Raw genomic sequence first — 21,541 nt, 5'->3', positions numbered from 1 at the left:
CTCTACCAAACACATGACATCGAGTGAATAGTTTCCTTCTCTACATTACCTACATTTAAAAAGTTATTGTGGATTGTGTTAAATACATTTTCAAGGTAAGCTTTTCTCTTTCAACCTCTGTAACTTCCATGTGTACACAAGAATGCATTATTCTTTTAATATATTGCTGGATTTACTAATATTTTAGAGTGGATTTTATAACTTTGTGAGAATATGTTCCAGTGGTTTTGTTATTTTGCTTTTGGTAGTATTCTCTCCAGGTTTGGGCAGCAGGGATAGAACTTTGAACAATGAGTTATGAGGTCTCCTTTTTTGTCTTTTCATTTCCTATATTCTGAAACAGTTTAAAGAGAAATTACCTAATCTTTGAAATTTGGCAGAATGTATATTGAGTTTGTGGAAACTTCTGCAGAAGTAATTTTTTACTAATCCAAGTTTCTTGATTATAAGTATACTAAGGGTATCAGCTTCATTTTCGATAATTTCTAAAAATTTTATGTATTTCTAGAAAAGCATCCATTTCAATGAATGCTTCACCGTATTAAATTTTTCTAGAAATGGGATTTCAGAAGTTTTATTAAAAGTGCAGCTATATGCACTCTTATTAGAAGAAAATTCTTTTTCTTCTGCAAAACCCAAATACACACACACACACACACACACACACACACACCCCTTTGGAGGTTACATAATAGAACTTTCTATGGCAGCCTGGAAATTGCATGTCACAGCTAGATTGCTCTCATACCCCATTTCTGTGAGACTTTACAACTTATCATACAGTGGTACACAAAGCATTCTCTTACAAAAAGGGTAACACTGCTGTGTTGAGAACAGAGTGCAGTGGGGCAAGTGTGGAAGCACGGAGGAGTTACGCAGTGCTATTCTAGGTGATAGCCCATGGTGGCGTCAACTAGATTGTTAACAGTAGAGGGGATGAGAACTGGTCAGACTCTGAAAATATCTTTGACAGGTGAGCCAAGAGGATTTACACACGCAATGTACTTTCATCAGTAACACTGCATTACAGGTAGATTCTCAACCAGGTACAGCTTTTGCTAAGAATCAATGCACTGACTTCAAGTTTTAAGAAAATTAGGCCCACTGTTTTCCTATTTGTGTATACCTACTTACATTAAGCACACTGCTTCATAAATCTGTTGAAATTCATGTAGATGCTGGAAACAGACTTCTGCTTTCAATTGTGACATGAGATTACTTAAGATAAATTTAGTCAACTATTGAAGCTTTGGGACTTGTTATCCCAGAATTACTGGTGGAAGGGGCTTACAAAACAAATGGGGACATGTTAAATATAAAATTAACGTCTGGATTAGGACCTTGCTTTATTTAAATGTCCTTCATGCTACAACACAACACTTCAATCAAGTATATGACATTATATGCTTCTTCAGAACTTATAAATTTAAGTAACAATTCACAGCCACACCTTCTAAATTTCTACAAGGCAATTTCAATGCCTGAAAAAGCTTATTACTAGACTGTGGCATCAAATCCCACGTTAAATGCAAATTTAAGAAAAACAACTAGAGACTATTATGACTCTATTTATTATTAGACTAACAAAACTCAGTAAATTCTGTGTTACTTGATACACCTACTTCTCAACTCTCTAAACTCATTTCTTAACACTGGGGAGTTTTTTAAAGTATCAATGCCAGGGCTCCATCCCTACTCAATTAAGTCAGAATCTCTGCAGGCCATCTTTTTCTTTTTTTTAAAGTTCTCCAGCAAATCTAATGTCAGCCAGAGTTGGGACCTACTGCTTTAAGAGAATCTTACAAACAAAAAAATAAATAAATAAAGCAGGGGCTCCTGGGTGGCTCAGCCGGTTAAGCATCTGCCTTCAGCTCGGGTCATGACCTCAGAGTCCTGGGATCGAGCCCCGCGTCAGGCTCCCCGCTCAGTGGAGTCTGGTTCTCCCTCTGCCTCTGCCCCTCCACCCTACTTGTGCTCTCTCTCGAATAAAATCTTTAAAAAAATAAAAAATAAAGCAGAGCACAGGAAAAATATAAGAAAATGCTGAGTAAGTTAAAAATCAAAAGGCTCACCCTTTGCTTTCTAACATCACTGACCTCTTGAAAGGTCCAAAGGTTACTAATATTAGAATCTACATTATAACCATATCAATTAAGCAGTTAAGAAAAAATATAAAGTAAAGCCTAGAAAGATCTATGTTACTTATCTAGAATCATCTGGCTTAACAGTGTTTTCCAATGGGGGAAGGCTATCAGGTTTCAGGTATAAACCAATGCAGAAACAATTGCAGGGCACCACAGGGAGGTGAGAACTTCTGGCTCTAGTTTCCTGTGTTTCAGTTCAGGAAAAGAGGAAGGGGACAAAAAGGTGTGTCCATGGGAATGAGCTTCTATGCCCTAAAGGACAATTTTTATTAATTTCCTTTTCACTCATAATTTCAAAGATAAAGCAACATAAAACACGGGGCAAAGGAAAGCTGGTTTTTAAGAACTTGAGTCTTCAAGTTTTTACTGGTACAATAGTCCTTCAAGCCTGGAACCACTCAAAGATGAATCATGCAAAGTAAGAAGAAAACCTTTATTTGAAACAGGTTTGTTGGTATGTGTGCTACAGAAAAGGCTGGTTGTAGCAAGGAATTTCATTTCAAACCTGCGCTAATGTATAAATTAGACATTATTTGGGAATGATTAATTTCTGCTAAAATGTAGATTCAATCCGACATTATGCCAATTTTTACATTTATTGTAGACCCTACTTTAGCACTAGAGGTTAAATTTTCATCACCAAAAAATGAGAATAACCTTACAGCTACCACTAAGGTAATGAGCTGTGAAATTAATTTCCCAGTACTGCTTTGAAAATATACCCCCAGGTTGTAAAGAGAAATTCCGACTCCATCCAAATGTATGATTTCACTGGAATTCTTCAGTCATCATCTACTGTTGGCTTGATTGTCACTCCTCTTCTTATTTGACCCCAACCAATTAAACTGCAAAAAGAAAATTTTAAAAACTATGAATTTTACACCTATTTCATTATCATTACCACACAATCATATGACATAACTGGTTTTACTTGCTTATCTGCTAAATCTGAATGTTCCCAAAACCTGCTGCTCCACTAAGAAAGCTCACGCTTTCTTAGATCCTCACACCCGCAGATGGGCCCTAGCCAGAATGAATGACCAAAAAAGCAAACAAAAAGTTGCTGCTACAAATGTGCTTGTCTTCACTCTATTGAAATATACTCACCCCTCCAGAACCACCAGTCTTCCAGTCCAAATAAGGAATCATGCTGATACACAATCTACCACAGTCTGATTTTCTAAAAAATCTCATTTTCTATCCTTTTCTCCTTGAAAAATGCTTTTTTACCATTCACAGCACTCAACAGATCACAAAGGATTTAGCATGACCTTGGCTGGTAAAGAAAATTAAGAGACGAACTAAAAGAACGTATAGTCTATTAGCAGATACTCTGAATAGCAGAGGGACCTCTGCTCCCTCTTTCAATGTTTGCTCTAATTAATGACCAGGCTGGATTGCTACCTCAACAACAGCTTCAAGAAAACCCATCTAAATACGGGGTAAAACTACAATCGTAGGGAATGTAAAGATCATTCAGAGGCTCTCATTTAATAATTTTAACATACTTGCTAATTTTTAAAAATTTGACTATTTTTTATTTCAATTTATTATTGAAGTAAAATTGACATACAATATTATATTGGTTTCAGGTGTACAACATAGTGATTTGACAATTCTACATATTATTCAATGCTTATTATAAGTGTACTCACCATCTGGCACCATACGTTACAATATTATTGACTATGCTCCCTAACGTGCACTTTTCATTTCTAGGACTTATTTTATAACTGGAAGCCTTAATCCCTTTCACCTATTGCACTCGTCCCCCTACCCACCTCATCCCCCCCCACCAGAAACCACTAGTTTGTCCTCTCTCTACATATATTTTTAAAAGATTTTATTTATTTGACAGAGAGAGCACAAGCAGAGGGAGAGAGGGAGAAGCAGGCTCCCCGCTGAGCAAGGAGCCCAATGCGGGACTCGATCCCAGGACCCTGGGATCACAACCCGGGCCGAAGGCAGCCGCTTAACTGACTGAGCCACCCAGGCGTCCCTTGTCCTCTATATTTACAAGCCTGTTTTTTAGATTCCACCGATGACTGAAATCATATAGTATTTGTCTTTCTCCAACTTACTTCACTTAGCATAATACCCTCTAGATCCATCCATGTTGTCACAAACGGCAAGACTTTATTTTTTTATGGCTGAGTAATATTTCATTGTGTATATATACCATATCTACTTCATCCACTCATCTATGGATGGACACTTGGCTATTATAACACTGCGATAAACATAGATACATACACGCATGTATCTTTTCAAATTAGTGTTGTTTTCTTTGGGTAAATACCCAGTAGTAGAATTACCAAATCATATGGTATTTTCTTTTATTTATTCATAAGAGACAGAGAGAGAGACAGAGGCAGAGGGAGAAGCAGGCTCCCCGCGGAGCAGGGAGCCCGATGCGGGACTCGATCCCAGGACCCTGGGATCATGACCTGAGCCGAAGGCAGACGCTTAACCGACTGAGCCACCCAGGCGTCCCAATCATATGGTATTTTCATTTTAGGTTTTTGAGGAACTTCCATAATGTTTTCCATAATAGTCTCACCAATTTATATTCCCACGAACAGTGTATGAGGGTTCCCTTTCCTTCACATCCTCACCAACACTTGTTATTTCTTGATTTTTGGGTGTTTTTTTTTAAAGATTTATTTATTTATTTGAGAAAAAGAGAATCTCAAGCAGACCCCCCGCTAGAGTGGAGCCCAACATGAGGCTCAATCTCACGACCCTGAGATCATGACCGGAGCTAAAATCAAGAGTCGGACATCCAACCGAGTCACCCAGATGCCCCCTTTTCTTGTCCTTTTGACACTAGCCATTCAGGAGTGGTGTATATCTCATTGTGGTTTTGATTTGTATTTCCCCGACTATTAATGATACTAAGCATTTTTTCATGTGTTTGTTGGTCATCTGTATGTCTTTGGAAAAATGTCTATTAAGGTGCACTGCCCTTTTAAAAACTGAATTGTTTGGCTTATTTGGCGGGGAGCTGTGGAAGTTCTTTATATATTTTGGATATTAAACCCTTACCGGATACATCATTTACAAGTACCTTTTCCCATTCAGTAGAATGTCTTTTCATTTTGTTGATGGTTTCTTTGCTGTGCAAAAACTTTATATTTTGGTGTAGTCCCAATAGTTTATTTTTGCTTTTGTTTCCCTTGCTTGAGGAGACATATCCATAAATATGCTGCTAAAGCTGATGTCAAAGATTACTGCCTGTTTTAAGAATTTTATGGTTTTGGGGGGCCCCTGGGTGGCTCAGTCATTAAGCGTCTGTCTTCAGCTCAGGTCATGATCCCAGGGTCCTGGGATCGAGCCCCGTACCGGGCTCCCTGCTCCGTGGGAAGCCTGCTTCTCCCTCTCCCACCCCCCCTGCTTGTGTTCCCTCTCTCGCTGTGTCTCTCTGTCAAATAAATAAAATCTTAAAAAAAAAAAAAAAAAGAACTGTACGGTTTTGGGTCTCACATTTAGGTCCTGAATTTATTTTGGGGTATGGTGTAAAAAGTGGTCCAGTTTTGGGGCGCCTATGCGGCTCAGTCAGTTAAGTGTCTGCCTTCAGCTCAGGTCATGAACTCAGGGTCCTGGGATAAAGCCCCAAGTCGGACTCCCTGCTCAGCGGGGAGTCTGCTTTTCCTTCTCCCACTGCTCCCCCACCCCCCATGCTTGTGCATATGCTCTGTGTTTCAAATAAAAAAATAAAATCTTAAAAAAAAAAAAAAGGTGGTCCAGTTTCACTCTTTTGTGTGTAGCTGTCCAGTTTTCCGAGCACCATTTTTTGAAAAGACTCTTTTCCCCACTGTATATTCTTGCCTCCTCTGTCATAGATTAACTGACCACACAAGCATGGGTTTTCTTCTTGGCTATTCTGTTCCATGGATCTATTTGTCTGTTTTTTTGTGTCAGTACCATACTGTTTTGATTACTACAGGTTTGTAAGATAGCTTGAAATCCGGGACTGTGATATCTCCAGCTTTGTACTTTTTTCTCAAGATTGTTCTGGCTATTTGGGATGTTTTGTGGTTCTAAACAAATTTTAGGATTATTTATTCTAATTCTACGAAAAATGCTATGGAATTTTGATAGGAATTGCACTGAATCTGTAGATTGCTTTGGACAGTAACACCATTTCAACAATATTAATTCTTCTAATCCATAAGCATAGTATATCTTTCCATTTGTTTGTGTGGTCTTCAATTTCTTTCACCAAAGTCTTAGTTTTCAGAGTATAGGTCTTTCACCTCCTTAGATTTATTCCTAGGTTTTTTTTTTTTTTTAATTTTTTTTTTTTTTTGGAGCAACCATAAATAGAATCATTTTCTTAATTTCTCTTTCTGCTATTCTGTTGTTAGTATATAGAACTACAACAGATTTTTATATATTAATTTTGTATCCCACAACTTTCTTGAATCCACTTAGTAGTAGTAGTAACAGTTTTCTGGTGGAGTCTTGCTAATTTTTAAGCAAAATCTAGTTTCATGTGGATAGAATCCTCTTATAGTATTAGTGGGCAGACACACAAAAAAATCCTTTTATTTTAAAATCTGTTCTGATCTAGGAAATGTACCATTCTAACTAAGTGAGAATAATACATTCCCTGTTGAGAGTTTCTGAAAGTTTATTATTTAAGCCTATTTTAAAATACCCTGGGAATCAGTGTGTCTATAATAGCAAATGGTATAATCACACCAAAGAGTAAAATCAAATGACATAAATCACCACAAAGCAGGATTATTTACTTAAAATTCAACTAGAAGTTTAACTCTCTCTAAATTATAAAGTAATAATTCAGATCAATCTTCTGAACAGTAAGTGATGAGAGACCTTCATGGGGCACAGTATCAGGGAAACCTTAATATGGGAAGTAGTCAGCAAAAAACAGAGCGCCAAAGGTGATCTGAATAATTATGACAACAATGAGGACCCAGAACAGTGTAATTTAGAAAGGTCCAGAATATCATAAAGTAGTGCAAACTACTGGAAATTAATGAACAGAGCATAATAAAAATGTTTTAGGAAGATTAATTTTGAGCTCTTAACTAACAAAGGAAGAGGCAAATTAGGAATCTTTTGCAGTAACTTTTGTCAGAGAGAGAGAGAGAGAGAGCGAGCACGCACAAGCAGGGAGAGAAGCAGGCTCCCCGTTGAGCAGGAAGCCCGATGTGGGACCTGATCCCAGGACCCTGGGATCATGACCTGAGCCGAAGGCAGCCGTTCAACTGACTGAGCCACCCAGGCACCCCATCTTTTGCAGTAACTTTTAAGTATGAAATGATGGCAGTAAGGGGCATAATGAGGCCACATAGAATAGAAAGGAAAGGGTAGATTCAGTAACTAACTAGGTAACTAAGAGCAAACAGTCAGAAGTCAAAGAAGTGTCTCCTTGCTTATCCACTCAAAGGACATAGAAGGAATAGCACCAGGCGCCTGGGTGGCTCAGTTGGTAAGCGACTGCCTTCGGCTCAGGTCATGATCCTGGAGTCCCTGGATCGAGTCCCGCATCAGGCTCCCTGCTCGGCAGGGAGTCTGCTTCTCCCTCTCCCACTCCCCGTTTGTGTTCCCTCTCTCGCTGTGTCTTTCTCTGTCAAATAAATAAATAAAGTCTTTAATAAAAAAAAAAAAAAGAAAGAAAGAATAGCACCCTAGGAACAATGAGCACATCTAGCACCCAGATCTTCATTTCTAAATATCATTCCCCACTAAAAGAAACCAGGCTTCCTTGGAGAAATGGCCAACTTTAAAACTGGAGCAGGGGAGGTATAAGATGAGTTTGGAATATCTTGTGCCAGAAACTAAGGAACTGTTAAAAAAAAAAAATGAGGGGCACCTGGGTGGCTCAGTTGTTAAGTGTCTGCCTTCAGCTCAGGTCATGATCCCAGGGTCCTGGGATCAAGCCCCACATCGGTCTCCCTGCTCGGTGGGAAGCCTGCTTCTCCCTCTCCCACTCCCCCTGCTTGTGTTCCTGCTCTCGCAATCTCTCTCTCTGTCAAATATAAAAATAAAATCTTAAAAAAAAAAAAGTAAATTAAAAAAAATGATGGGGACATGTCAAAAGGACACAGAAGCCAGCTTGAAGGATCTCTACTAGACAAATCCTGAACAATTTGGGCATTAAAATAAATAAGGACAGTAATGAATCATAACCTATTGAAATAAAATAGAATTCCATGAGTCTATATTATAACCAGTTAAGTAAACAATAGGGAAGAAAAAATAATAAATGAGAAGTGGTGGGTTGGGGGAGGGGTGTCATTTTGTAATCATATAATCAAGTTCAATTCAGACAAGAATTATCAGTGGAGGGCGCCTGGGTGGCTCAGTTGGTTAAGCGACTGCCTTCGGCTCAGGTCATGATCCTGGAGTCCCGGGATCGAGTCCCACATCGGGCTCCCTGCTCGGCAGGGGGTCTGCTTCTCCCTCTGCCCTCTTCCCTCTCGTGCTCTCTGTCTCTCATTCTCTCTCTCTCAAATAAATAAATAAAATCTTTAAAAAAAAAAAAATTATCAGTGGATGCTAAATCCAGGGGGGTGAGATTTGATGAGGAGTTAGCTATTCACCTAGTCTCAATGAGTCTTCCCACAAAATGCTTAGTAGGGGCACAGGTATAAAGAGTATATAGTAGAAAAACTGGACAACACTTCAACTGCATAATCAAAATTAATCTTCACAAGGAGGAGCAATCAGATCTCATGTGCCTCTGGCTGTGATTTCCTGAGGAGACATCACTACCTATATGAGTATTCCAGCCAAGAATACATAACCTGAATCTAATCTTAGGAAGTATCAGATAAACTCAAATTGAGGAAGAGTAAAAATGTATTCTTCAAAATAGTCAATGTCAAGTAAGACAAAAAAAAATTGATGAAGTACCCAATTAGAGATCAAAGAGACATATGACAACTAAATGCAGTGAGTGAGCCTAGACCAGAGGGACTAGAGAACATTATTGGGACAAGCTGTATAACTGGATTATCAACTGTAGGTTTCAGTAATTTATTGATGTTAACTTCTTGTAGTGGTTAATTAAGATAATGTCTTTGTTTTTAGGAAATATATACCAATGTGTTAAGAGATCAAGAGGTATGATATACACAACCCACTCCTCAAACAGTTGAGAAAAAAGTTTATACATAGAGAAGAATACACACACACACACAAAAATAAATTGTGTATCTGGGAAAAGGGAACAGGAGTTGTGTGCAATTCTTGCAATTTTCTTGTTAAGTTTGAAATTATTTCCAAATATAAAGTTTTAAAAATCCAAAGAGAAATACTGAACCTAAATTCACTGGTTTTTTCATAGGTTGTGTGTATCACAAATCAGGGCTAGAAATACAGATTCAAAGTCATCCAAATAAACAGCTGACCTAAAGAACTGCTGTGTTTAAGGTAAAGTGTGCATGCACACTACCAAGAACTTAAGGGAACTGACTGTGTCTTTTTTATTAGATAGTGACAAAGGCTTGTAAACTTACCGCCAGTGTTTCTCAACTCTTCGGCTAAGGGCAATTTTTTCTCCTACTTCTGTGCACACAGGATTAGTCAAAACGATTTTGCCCAAATCGGCCTTGACTGCGCTAACTCTTCCTCCTGTTGACAGGGATCCTATGTTCACCATGAGCACTTCATTCTTAGAGAGCTTTTGCACCTAGGAAAATAAATCGAGGAAAGATAAACCCCAAATCAAGAAAATGCTTTCCAAAAATGACTGCTTATTTTCCTACATCCTTGCCAACAATAGATACCAGCAATTTTCCATCTCTGCTAACCTAGTATGAGACTTTTCAACTTCCTGAAAGTAGAAAGCCAAATTTACTCACCTTTTCTTTATCTTAATCCCACATTAACTATAAAAGAATGAACCTCAAAACTGGTCCTAACATCACTGCCACTTTTCTGAAACAGGAATTACAGAGAGCACTTACCTTTGCTGCTTTCTTGTCTCCTTCAGTGCGTACACCTAGCAGTCGTCTAAGTAGGAAATAGGAGATTTCCAATTCTGTGAAGATCTCCGGTAAAGCTCCAACTGCACCAAGTACCTGTCCCACCATTCTGTCAGCCCGGCACAAAGTGGGGTCAATTTTTGTTCCCACTCCTGATATAAAAACAAGACATATAAAGCCCAACTTTTTATTTTCTATAAAGCGGTTTACCCAAAACTTAGTCAAACAAGTACAACGTATACCTATACATTTTAATACACATTTATATTCTCATACTCATGTAATAGCTACACAGGCATGACAAAATACCTGTCTTACCTGAAGAAATAGAAACAAAAACCCATGGATTAGTTGGGCATTTGAGAACAGTCTCTTGATTTAAATTCTAAACAAAGGACAGAAATGACAGTCTAACTCAAAAATGGTCTGAATATACTTAATAAAGGTTGAAAAGATAAAAATTCATAATGAGTAATTTTTAGAATATTTGCCTGCCATTTCTCCCCTGGAAGGCTGATAAAAAAATAACATCAGGACTTCACATATGATTCCTGGGACCCACCTTAAAATATTTTAGCCGCGTATGAGGAGAGAGAAGGAGACATAAAGATGAAGCAAGACTGGTAAAGTACTGATAACTGTTCAAGCTGGGTGGTTGCTACATGAGCATTATCATAAAATTATATACAGTAAACTCTTAATTACAGGATAGAAAACTGAATTATATACCCAAAAACCAGAGAACCAAAAGACAAACTTCTTTATCCAACAATTTCTTCTTTAATCCAAAGGAACAACATATCTAATTCTCTTTGAATCTTGTCTTTTTCTGGGTATCTGGTAAGAAACTAAGTTGTAAGGAACTAGAAAAATCCATAAAATCATCTCAGTAATTGCTACACAATCGAAGTTATTTTTTTATTCCCACCTCAGAGTAAACATGATCTGACAGGATTCAATTGACATTTGTGGGTAACTTTCCATTTGCAAAACACACAAAAAAACAACCACTTTCTACCACCAAAATTGTGTAGACAAAAAAGTATACTTGATCATTTTAAATGCTGGATCATAAAACTTATTTTATTACTGCTAAAAAGAGTTACTTCATATACTAAACCAAAATGTATTCTTCTTTATCCTTAGAAATAACTCTTACAAACACATGAAACTATTTTATGAACCAAAACCAACAGCTTAACCACACGAATGTTTCCCACTCCAATCAATTATTTAAAATACCCAATTAGGGGGCGCCTGGGTGGCTCAGTCGTTAAGCGTCTGCCTTCGGCTCAGGTCATGATCCCAGGGTCCTGGGATCGAGCCCCGCATCAGGCTCCCTGCTCAGTGGGAAGCCTGCTTCTCCCTCTCCCACTCCCCCTGCTTGTGTTCCCTCTCTCACTGTCCCTCTCTGGCAAAAAAATAAATAAATAATTAAAAATAAACAAATAAAATACCCAATTAAAAATCTACAATATTATCTTTTTGGGTAATCCTTTTCCTATGAAAAATACCACAAATTAAAAATGTAGGGATGAGGGGCGCCTGGGTGGCTCAGTCATTAAGCGTCTGCCTTCGGCTCAGGTCATGATCCCAGAGTCCCGGGATCGAGCCCCGCATTGGGCTCCCTGCTCCGTGGGGAGCCTGCTTCTCCCTCTCCCACTCCCCCTGCTTGTGTTCCCTCTCTTGCTGTACCTCTCTCTGTCAAATAAATAAATAAAATCTTTAAAAGTAAATAAATAAATATAAATAATAAAAATGTAGGGATGAGAGAAAAATCCTTACCGATAAGACCTCCTGGAGCAGCATACTGAAGATCATTATGTTCTGCAAAAAGCGACACGATTTTGGAAAAGATTGGTTTACACATGAGTTTTCCTTCACTATCTTTGGAAACAATACCAGGTCTGACTTCTATCTCCTGGCCCACCTGTAAACATATTAAGTTAGTAATTAGAATTACTGTGGGATGACACCATTATCACTTACATATCAAAAGTCCTAATAGGAAGACACCAAAACTGAAAAGGCAATTATTTCTCTATGTCGAGGACTATTACTAAAAAAAAAAAAAAAAAAAAGTGGAAGTGAGCTTCAAAACCAGAAACATCCATCCAACTGTTGCTAACTACCTACCACACAAGCTTATCTCCATATAAAACGTGCTCCATACTCAAAAAGAAAAAAAATTTTACTTTCAATTTGGAGTGTCCATACTATTCACCTTATGATTAAGACAATGGAAAAATAAAATAAAAACACAGCAATAAAAATCCAGTTCACCTTTAATACTCCTTTTAGAATACTACCACCAGCTACACCACCCTTAAGGTCATCAACTTCACAGCCAGGTTTGTTGACATCAAAGGACCTAATAACTAAAAGAAAACAAAACAAATTAAAGCTAATTCTGCTCATTTTAACTTTAAAGGAAATATTCTTTACTAAGATAACTTTTCTAAGATAGTAACCACATAATATTTATACACACAGGGGCGACTTTGTAACAGAATCCACTATCAGTACTCCTACGATTATTGCAGGCTTACTTATGATGAAAATAGTGGAAATAAATTAAAAGTTAACTGATAGGGGGCATATTATGGTACATCCATACTATGGAATATCAGCAGGTATTAAAGAATGTTTTGAGTTTTGTTTTTTTTTAAAGATTTATTTATTTATTTATTTATTTAGGAGAGAACGTACAAGCATGCTGGGGGGATGAGCGGAGGGAGAGGGAGAGAGAAACTTAAGCAGACTCTGCACTGAGCGTGGAACCCAACATGGGCCTTGATCCCATGACCCTGAGATCACAACCTGAGCTGAAACCAAGAGTTTAGACACCTAACCAACTTCGCCACCCAGGTACCCCTAAAAAAGAATGTTTGACCGATAATGTAATGACGTAAAAGGATAACCCACATATACTATTTAAAACACACACAAAACTAGACAAAAATAACACAGACTATGATCCCATTTCCATAAAGTAAAACTAAAACAGGAAACACGTACATGTTTATACATAATGAGGTGAATAAAGAGGAAGGTGTGAGAATAACACACACCATTAACTTTGGTTACTTCTGGGCTAAGGGTCTAGAAGCGAAAGGCAGGGAGACTATGGACTTTTCTTTCTTTATCTACCTCTGTATAACTTCTTAAATTAAAATTTAGTTTTAAAAACTACAAAACAACTTTAGAAATGCATGAACTGAACTTAGGTCCTGAGAGCAGTGACCCTTAACAAGGATACGCATCACAATCACCCAAGAGAACACTTCCCACAATATAAAGGGGGGCACCAGGTGCAGGCCCAGAGAGGTTCAAATGTCTGTTTTAAAAAGACTCCTACAGGGCGCCTGGGTGGCTCAGTTGGTTAAGCGACTGCCTTCGGCTCAGGTCATGATCCCGGAGTCCTGGGATCGAGTCCCGCATCAGGCTCCCTGCTCAGCGGGGAGTCTGCTTCTCCCTCTGACCCTCCCCCCTCTCATGCTCTCTCTATCTCATTCTCTCTCTCAAATAAATAAATAAAATCTTTAAAAAAAAAAAAAAAAGACTCCTACATCTCTGTGTAGGAACCACAAGCTTAGCACAGTACCAATATTGGTCCTATGAACTTAAATAAAAGTGAAAAGGACATGAAAATCTTCATTAATGTTACAATGAAAACATTTGTACGAAAGTTCTAATATCCTGTTCCTGACTAAAACATTTTAATTCCATGGAGAATACTGTACAACTCCATCTTGATCACATGACATGCCATATACAGACCACAAAAAGGTTAAAAGTTCCTTCTGTGTGGGGACTCTGTCCCTCTACCAGTAATGCAATCTAGCACTGCCAATACAATCCCAGAATCAAAAAAAAATTTTATGGAGATTGTTATTATCTCTGCAGAAAGAGAAGTATTAATAAACACCCTTCAAGAGGAATCACGGGATGCCTGGGTGGCTCAGTCGGTTAAGTGTCTGCCTTCGGCTCAGGTCATGATCCCAGGGTCCTAGGATCAAGTCCCACATTGGGCTCCTTGCTCAGCGGGGAGCCTGCTTCTCCCTCTGCCTGCCGTTCCCCCCCCGCTTGTGCTCTCTCTCTCTCTGACAAATAAAATCTTAAAAAAAAAAAAAAAGAGGACTCACCAATGTCAAAAAGATCAAATTAAGAGTTAAAGACAAATATTATCACTTACCGATAAGTCGGGGTTCTGAAGTAAAGTCTCTTGGGGGTACTGGAATTTTCTTCACTATGTACTCACAAACAACTTCAATATTGTATTTCAGCTGAGCAGAAATTGGAATAATAGGAGCTCCTTCTGCTACTGTACCTATATAAAATTCAGAAAGATTAAGATTCTTTAGTTTTACAGAACTTGATCTTTCTATGTTACAGGAAAAGGTTAAGATTACTAAAATAGATGCCTAGGGGCGCCTTGGTGGCTCAGTCAGTTGAGCCTCCTGATCTTGGTTCAGCTCAGGTCATGATCTTGGAGTCATAGGATTGAGCCCCATGGCAGGATCTGTGCTCAGCAGGGAGTCTGCTTAAGATTCTCCCTCTCCCTCTTCTTCTGCCCCCCTTCTCTAAATAAATAAATCTTAAAAAAAAAAAAAAAACTAAAATAGATGCCTAAACATCCTCACATAAATGCCAGCAACAAACAAATGCAAAGTGATAATTCTGTTTAGAAAGGTGGCAGTATTCTGTTTGTTTTACTCCTGAAAATGAACACTAGTCCCTTTATGGAAAAAAACTGTTAAAATATATTTACACATGTATTTACTATACTAAAATGATAATACTGTCTAAAGGAATAAAATACACTCCTGGGAAAAAACACTTTACTAGTTTAAAGATTTCTAATAATGTGTAATTAACCTCCCAAAAAATGTCAAGATAAAATTATAGACTCTTTGCTAATCAAAGACTACTAGCTCATAAAATATTTGCTCCTTATTAATTATATGTCAAACAGGTTGGTCAAAGAAATGGACCAAACATAATTAGATTTTAATCAAAATGACTTATTCTTTTTTATCACGACAGAACTAGGTTCATGGGAGTCAACCCTTCCAACAACGCTGAGAGAGAATTGCAACAATAACATGCATCATATCTTCCCTGAAATGAAAAACCCTATGCAACAGAGAAACGAACACTATAAAGATTAAATATATCATTGTCACTTCCAATGATCAAAGTATTAGGTAAGAGTAGTGTAAGACTTAAATTTAAAACAAAAAATCTTTTGTTCATTAAAGAGGACTTTTTTTTCTAAACCGACTCACAGTTTCCAGAATACAACTTCAGTTCTAACTTTCAGCCAGCAAAAATATACTTCAGTTTAAACTTCCAATTATAAAATAAGTCACCGGGATGAAATGTATAGCATAATGAACACATACATTAATATTTTAACAACTTTGTGTGGTAACAGACAGTAACTACATTTACTGTCAGTAACACTGCATAATGTATAGAATTATCAGAACTGTCGAATCACTGAGTTGTACACTTGAAACTAATGTAACAGTATGTCAACTATACTTCATTAAGAAAGTATTTTAAATATATGTGGATGAAAAGATGTATGTGCTTTAGTTTATCAAATTCACAAACAGATTTCACTAATTGTATCCGGTGACTAACAAGTAGTAGGTAGAGAAATAAGGTCTTAAGATGCATAAATTTATCTATTTCAGATAGTCTATTATAGTAAAACTTAAATTTAACATCCGGTATCTGGATTAAATACCTCTCAAAGTGATTCACAGATTTATTAGCAATTATGGTTTCTTACCTTGTACAAACGCAAGGATCTGTTCATACTGTTCTTTAGCCTGACTTTCTTTTACCAAATCAATTTTATTTTGTAGAATCAAAATATGCTTCAGTTTCATGATTTCTATAGCAGCCAGGTGTTCAGAAGTCTGAGGCTGAGGACAAGACTCATTACCAGCTAGATGAAGAGGAATAAAAAAGATGCATGAGAATTAACTGGAAATATCCAGAATACGCAAATTCATAGGGACAGAAAGCAGATTAGTGGTTGCCAGGAGATGGGGGGAAGGTATGGCATAGAGTGACTGCTTAACGGGCATGGGGTATCCTTCTGGGGCAACAAAAATGTTCTGGAACTAGAAATTGGTGATGCTTGCAGAACTGTGAATGTACTTAATGTCATTGAGTTGTACACTTTAAATAATTATAATGGTAAATATTATTTTAAGTGTATTTTACTACCAAAACAAACTTAAAGGAAACTTTTGCATGTCCTAGCCTTACTCCAGGCAAGAGTCCTGGATATCACTGCCAAGCATCCACCTTTTGCCCTGTTTCACCCTCTGTGCCTGCGTTCACTGGAGCCTTCAGATCATTTGGCTTTTATCCCTGGTGCTATGCAAGAAGCTTGGAATCAACAAGTTTGGCATCCCAGGGTCTGCCCTTAGCCTTTGCTAAGGTATAAGGTATAGCCCTCTGGCTCTATCCAGTCTTAGAGATGTTTTGGCCCAGTTAAGCTCCTGAGAGGTAGAGAGTAATTAAGGGAAAATGCTTACTACAGTCTGTGAATTTCAACTACTACCAAAGGGTACTCCCTAACAAAGGGAGATAAGAACACTAAATGCACAGTTAACCAACAGTGTTGTCATAAAGAAATTGGCATTTTTGGGGGGGCACTCCAACAGTCACCTTCCCCAAGCAGTGATATTGAGCTGTCCTGTACTGTATCTACTTGGCATCCTCTAAAAAAATTATGTCCCATAGATTAAGTGTCTGCCTTCGGCTCAGGTCATGATCCCAGGGTCCTAGAATCGAGCCCACCATCAGGCTCCCTGCTCAGGCTGCTTCTCCCTCTCTTCCCTGCTCTTGCTCGATCTCTGTCTCTCAATCTCAAATAAAATCTTTAAAAAAATAAAAATAATGTCTCATAGCAATGAAATCTCTTGACAGCTCACATAAGGAAGGTAGCACAACCCTAGCTTTGAAAACCCCAATTAGGTCTACACTTCAGCACTTACTATGAATGAGATTTGCATCTAAATAAAACCACTATACATCAACGTTGCAGTGGATGAAAATACATGTACACTTACAAATTTAAAACTAAAATAATAAATCATCTCATGTGATCTAGGTGGGAAAAACGCACTACTGACTTTAATTTAAAAAGATATATTAACCTAAGAATTCTCATATCAGCCCCACATCTACCTTGCTTAGTGTTTTATGATACCTAGTAGGCAGGGATGTCATCCTGGATGACATGTTAGCTCTCATTTGTGTCACCCTTAGGTAATCCTTTAAATATTCCATCTTGGATTTGTTCCACATTGATTTGTCAAAACCAATTCTGATATATTTACCTATCAACAGAAGAGCTGCATCCATCACTGCTGCACCGTTTAGCATAGTAGCCATCAAAATATCGTGGCCAGGACAGTCAACAAAGGAAACATGTCTAACAATTAAGAAATAGCAATCAGTACTAAAATCAATCCATATTTCAACACAGAAATTCCCAAATCCAATCAAAATGAATATGGTATAGAGTATGGTAGAAAATACATACTGGAAATGTCATCGATTTGAAAGCTAAAACAGTGTTAACAGAATGGGCACTGCCATCTGAAAAAATAATTTGCCAAAAATTCCTCCAGCACCTTGAAAAGCTGGAACTGCCAATTTGAAGTAGAGATGGCAGTACTATTTTAGACAAACTGCTACTTATTGAGAATCACTATTTTTAAAGAGTGTATGCTCACACTGTCAAGATCTGAAACAGGGATTAGCAAAAGGCCCCTAGGCCAAATCTGGCCCATACCCACTCAAGCACATATTATTTACATCTGCTTTCATAACACAAGAGCAGAGATGAGTAGCCTCTTCCCAGAGAACCTATGGCCTGCAAAGTTGTAAATATTTATGATCTGGCCACTTATAAAAAAAGTTTGCTGATCTCTGATGAGGACCAGAACCAGGGTGAGGCTGAGTGAGACATCTGCCTTAGGGGCAAAATTTAAGAGAGTGCCAAAAAACTCACTAATCAAGATAAATAATATTTAAATTTAAGATTTTTAAAAACAAAATTAATGCAAAAAAATTCAAAATGAGAAAAATATCAAAGGTAACTAATAATGCCACACCGAACCAGAAATAAGTAGTAATACTGAAGAGGGGGAAAAATCTGTAATTTTGAGTTGTCTTTATTTAAACAAATGATATTCTATTAGGATTTCTTTTGCATCAATTTCAAAAAGCACTGCCTTGAAATACTGTTTATCCTGATCACTGAGGGTTTTTTTTTTTTTTTTTTTTTTAACATTTTGGGTCCAAGGCAAGGGCCTCACTCGCCTCTCCCCAGTCCCAGCCTTGCCTCAATGTAAAATTTCCTTGTGGGCCATCCCCAACCGCATTAACATCACTAGGGATTAGAGGTCTGTATCCTCTGATAAAGAACCAGGATATGAATCACATTCAGAAACTAGATGGGTAACAAGCCCACGTACTGAAGAGAGGTAATTAAGAATGGCTTTGTGCATCCCCTATCTAAAAAACAGAAACAACATTGTTTAAAAGAAATGTAGAAAGCCTGACAAAAAGCTTCCCCTAAATCCAACGAGCTGTGTTTCCCTCCATTCCATCTGCTTACATGATACCTTTCCTTTGGAGAACTTGAATGGAAGTATCTAAATTGAGGTTGAAATACTTGACCTTTCAAATTACTATCATTATAGACAACAAGAACATTAAAAAATAGACAACAAAAATATTCAGCAATTAGTTTAATAATTTAATCTCAGTTAAATATTTCAAAAACACAATCACAAGACAATAGAATATGAACTATAAAGTGTTTTTTGAAAGAGGTCACCTGACTAATTTGAAATTCCCTTTGGTCCCTGGAATGTCTGTAGGAAACTCATCTGGTGTACTACTTCCACAGGATCTATAACATTCCGGCCGGGGACAACTTGGGTCGTCAAGTTTATATATCTAAAAATTCCAATGAAAAAAAGATTCAAATTTGTTATCTGCACATTCAACGAAGTTACTTCTAGTTCCACAGTACAAGCTCACCTTAGCATTAGCATACCCAAGCTTGATTGTAATATTTCTTTCTAGTTCATTTTTGAACCTGACAGTGTGAACTCCAGAAATAGCTTTTACAACTGTGGATTTTCCATGAGCTACATGACCAATTGTACCTACAGAAAAAGTATAAGAAATTAATTCATGTACGTTCAGTTACACCAAACACTATTTCAAAAAGCACTGGAGTAGAAAACCCAAAGCTAAAACTCACTATAAATATCAACATAAAACCAACAGTGACTTCAATTTTTCATTCTTCATATTCTTTCCTAACAAAACCTTATTCTGATACAGGACTGAATGGAACTTTCCATGTAATCACGATGTCGTTCAAAAACTACACTCCAGTATAGGAAAAGCTATTCATCTTATGTTTCTGATCACATAAAAGACTGCCTTCATTTAAAATAAACACTTAATAAGAAGATAAAATCCTAAAAAAAAAACAACAAAAAAAACCCCAGAAGATAAAATCCTAAATACTAAGGAACTTTCCAGCATAAACAGGTATGAGTCCTGACACCACCAAAAAGAATCCAGGAAAACAACCCAGGTTTAATTATGGTAATGCTATCAAGGTTAGCACATACCTTATAACTTCTTAACAACCTGACAGTAGAGCTTTACTTTTAACTACATTTAATTGTGCCACTTGTACAGGCTAGCAAATTTAAATTTGACTCTCAGTCAACATACCTTCTCCTCTAAAGTTCTAGATGGCAATTAGGAGGGAAAAAAAAAAAACTTTCTTAATAATCACTTATATACCAAATAAAACTTTTGTGAAAATTATGCCCCTGCAATAACCCTGTGTGGCAAGTACCACCACATTTTCACCTCTTCTGCTACATACGACTACATCTTGCCTTATGCTACTAAATTTTTCATGTCTGTATCTTTTCTTTGCACCTAGACATGAGCTAGGCTTGAGCAATATATGCTTCCCACAAAATCCGGCAGGTGCTTTACTCACACAGGCTCAAAGTCTATTTCTTGAACATCTGCGTCCTCATAAAATTCAGGCAATCATACAAAGGGAGAAGTTAAAATTACTTGTCGAGATCAAGCAAGTCAGGTCACCAAGTTATTCTTATCTTACCTATATTAATTGTGGCTTGTCTGCTGATAACTTCGTGTGAAAGTGGCGTCAACTTGGTAACATCCTGCAATGAAACATTTTTACTTTACATCGCTGTACGTAAGACAGATCACAACTTTTCCTTTGATTTTACATTTGCTACCCACAGCTTGCCACCACGTAACAGCTCTCCTCTACTTCTAAAGCACTTCTCCTGCAAAAGCAATATTGTACTCTGATGACTGGGAAGCCCTACAAGTCCTTCATCGTTATAGAAGACTACACCTCCACTCGCTATGGGAGATGTGAAAGCCCGAGGACCCCCCCCCCAACCTTGACAGCATTAGCACTGAAGACGAGGTAGACACTCCCTTCCCAGACCTTAAGAAGCAAAAGCCTTAGTAACATTTAACGTCATGACTTTCCAGCCGAATCCTTCGGGGGCTTGAAGTCCCACAACCTCACAGCCCCATGCACAGCTCGCGAACTTGCCAAGGTGCAGGCAGCGGCAGGACTCTCCCTCCTAACGCATGCTCCCGACAGACAGCCCGGCACTGCCTCGTCTCAGCGCCTCCCAGGAGGCTCGATCATCCACTTCTGAGTTCACTCCGCATCCTTGCAGAACGAAACCTTACCAAGGTGGCGAGATCCTGACGAGAAAGATGCGGCTGCCCCAGAGTCACTCCAGCCTCACCGCCCGCCATCTTGCTCCGAGAGGAAGGAAGTCGCCCCAGTTGCTGCCTAACCGAACGCAGGTCCCCTTGTGTGGGGCGGGGGAGCGGAGGCGGGACGGCCGACTAGGGCCCACGCCTGGGAAAGGAGGATGGCCCGTGCAGCAGGGTCCTCGCTGCTTGGACTTCTCTCCGCTTGGGTTTACACAGTGCCTGCCGGAAAACTCACTAAAAAACAGGAGGCAAAGTTTCGGAATCCATTCGTTGCAGACCTGACGGATTTTTGTGCAGGCAACGCTGAGGGCAGCCCCCAAAGAAGACCCCTCCCCCCCCCCCGCCTTGCTAGGCGGGTGATGCAACCGCCAGGCGCGCAGGCGAGGGAGAAGCCATTTCCGGTTCCCGTGGGGATGGCCGGAAGACTTACCGGAAGCTGGGAATGTTCTCTGGCGGTGTGAGGACAGACGGTGGGGCTGTCCATCTTATGATTTCCGTAATTTAATAAGGCGAGATCGGCTCGGGGTGCGGCTCGGCTGTGACGGCCACGCTGGCCGCTCTTACGGCCCTGCGCGTCACCTGGCGGGCGGGGGGGAGGGCGCC

At 38.6% G+C, this 21,541-nt stretch overlaps 1 protein-coding gene across 1 annotated transcript; it reads right to left on the bottom strand.

Moving 5' to 3' along the window:
* Positions 1-2,495: 2,495 nt before the first annotated feature.
* On the bottom strand, positions 2,496-21,136 carry EIF2S3 (eukaryotic translation initiation factor 2 subunit gamma). The gene is made up of 12 exons (XM_035000931.1): positions 20,909-21,136; positions 20,295-20,358; positions 19,181-19,308; positions 18,975-19,096; positions 17,467-17,561; positions 15,903-16,061; positions 14,298-14,432; positions 12,386-12,480; positions 11,888-12,032; positions 10,085-10,254; positions 9,635-9,807; positions 2,496-2,989 (listed from the first exon to the last, which is right to left on the bottom strand). Exons 1-12 carry the CDS (start codon positions 20,975-20,977, stop codon positions 2,926-2,928), a joined length of 1,419 nt encoding a protein of 472 aa, XP_034856822.1. The 5' UTR covers positions 20,978-21,136; the 3' UTR covers positions 2,496-2,925.
* Between the last annotated feature and the right edge of the window lie 405 nt (positions 21,137-21,541).

This window comes from Mirounga leonina, unplaced genomic scaffold, assembly GCF_011800145.1.
Source record: "Mirounga leonina isolate KUSES-001 unplaced genomic scaffold, KU_Mleo_1.0 Mir_101595, whole genome shotgun sequence".
NCBI classification, from domain to species: domain Eukaryota; kingdom Metazoa; phylum Chordata; class Mammalia; order Carnivora; family Phocidae; genus Mirounga; species Mirounga leonina.
This window is presented reverse-complemented; position numbering and strand designations above follow the sequence as displayed.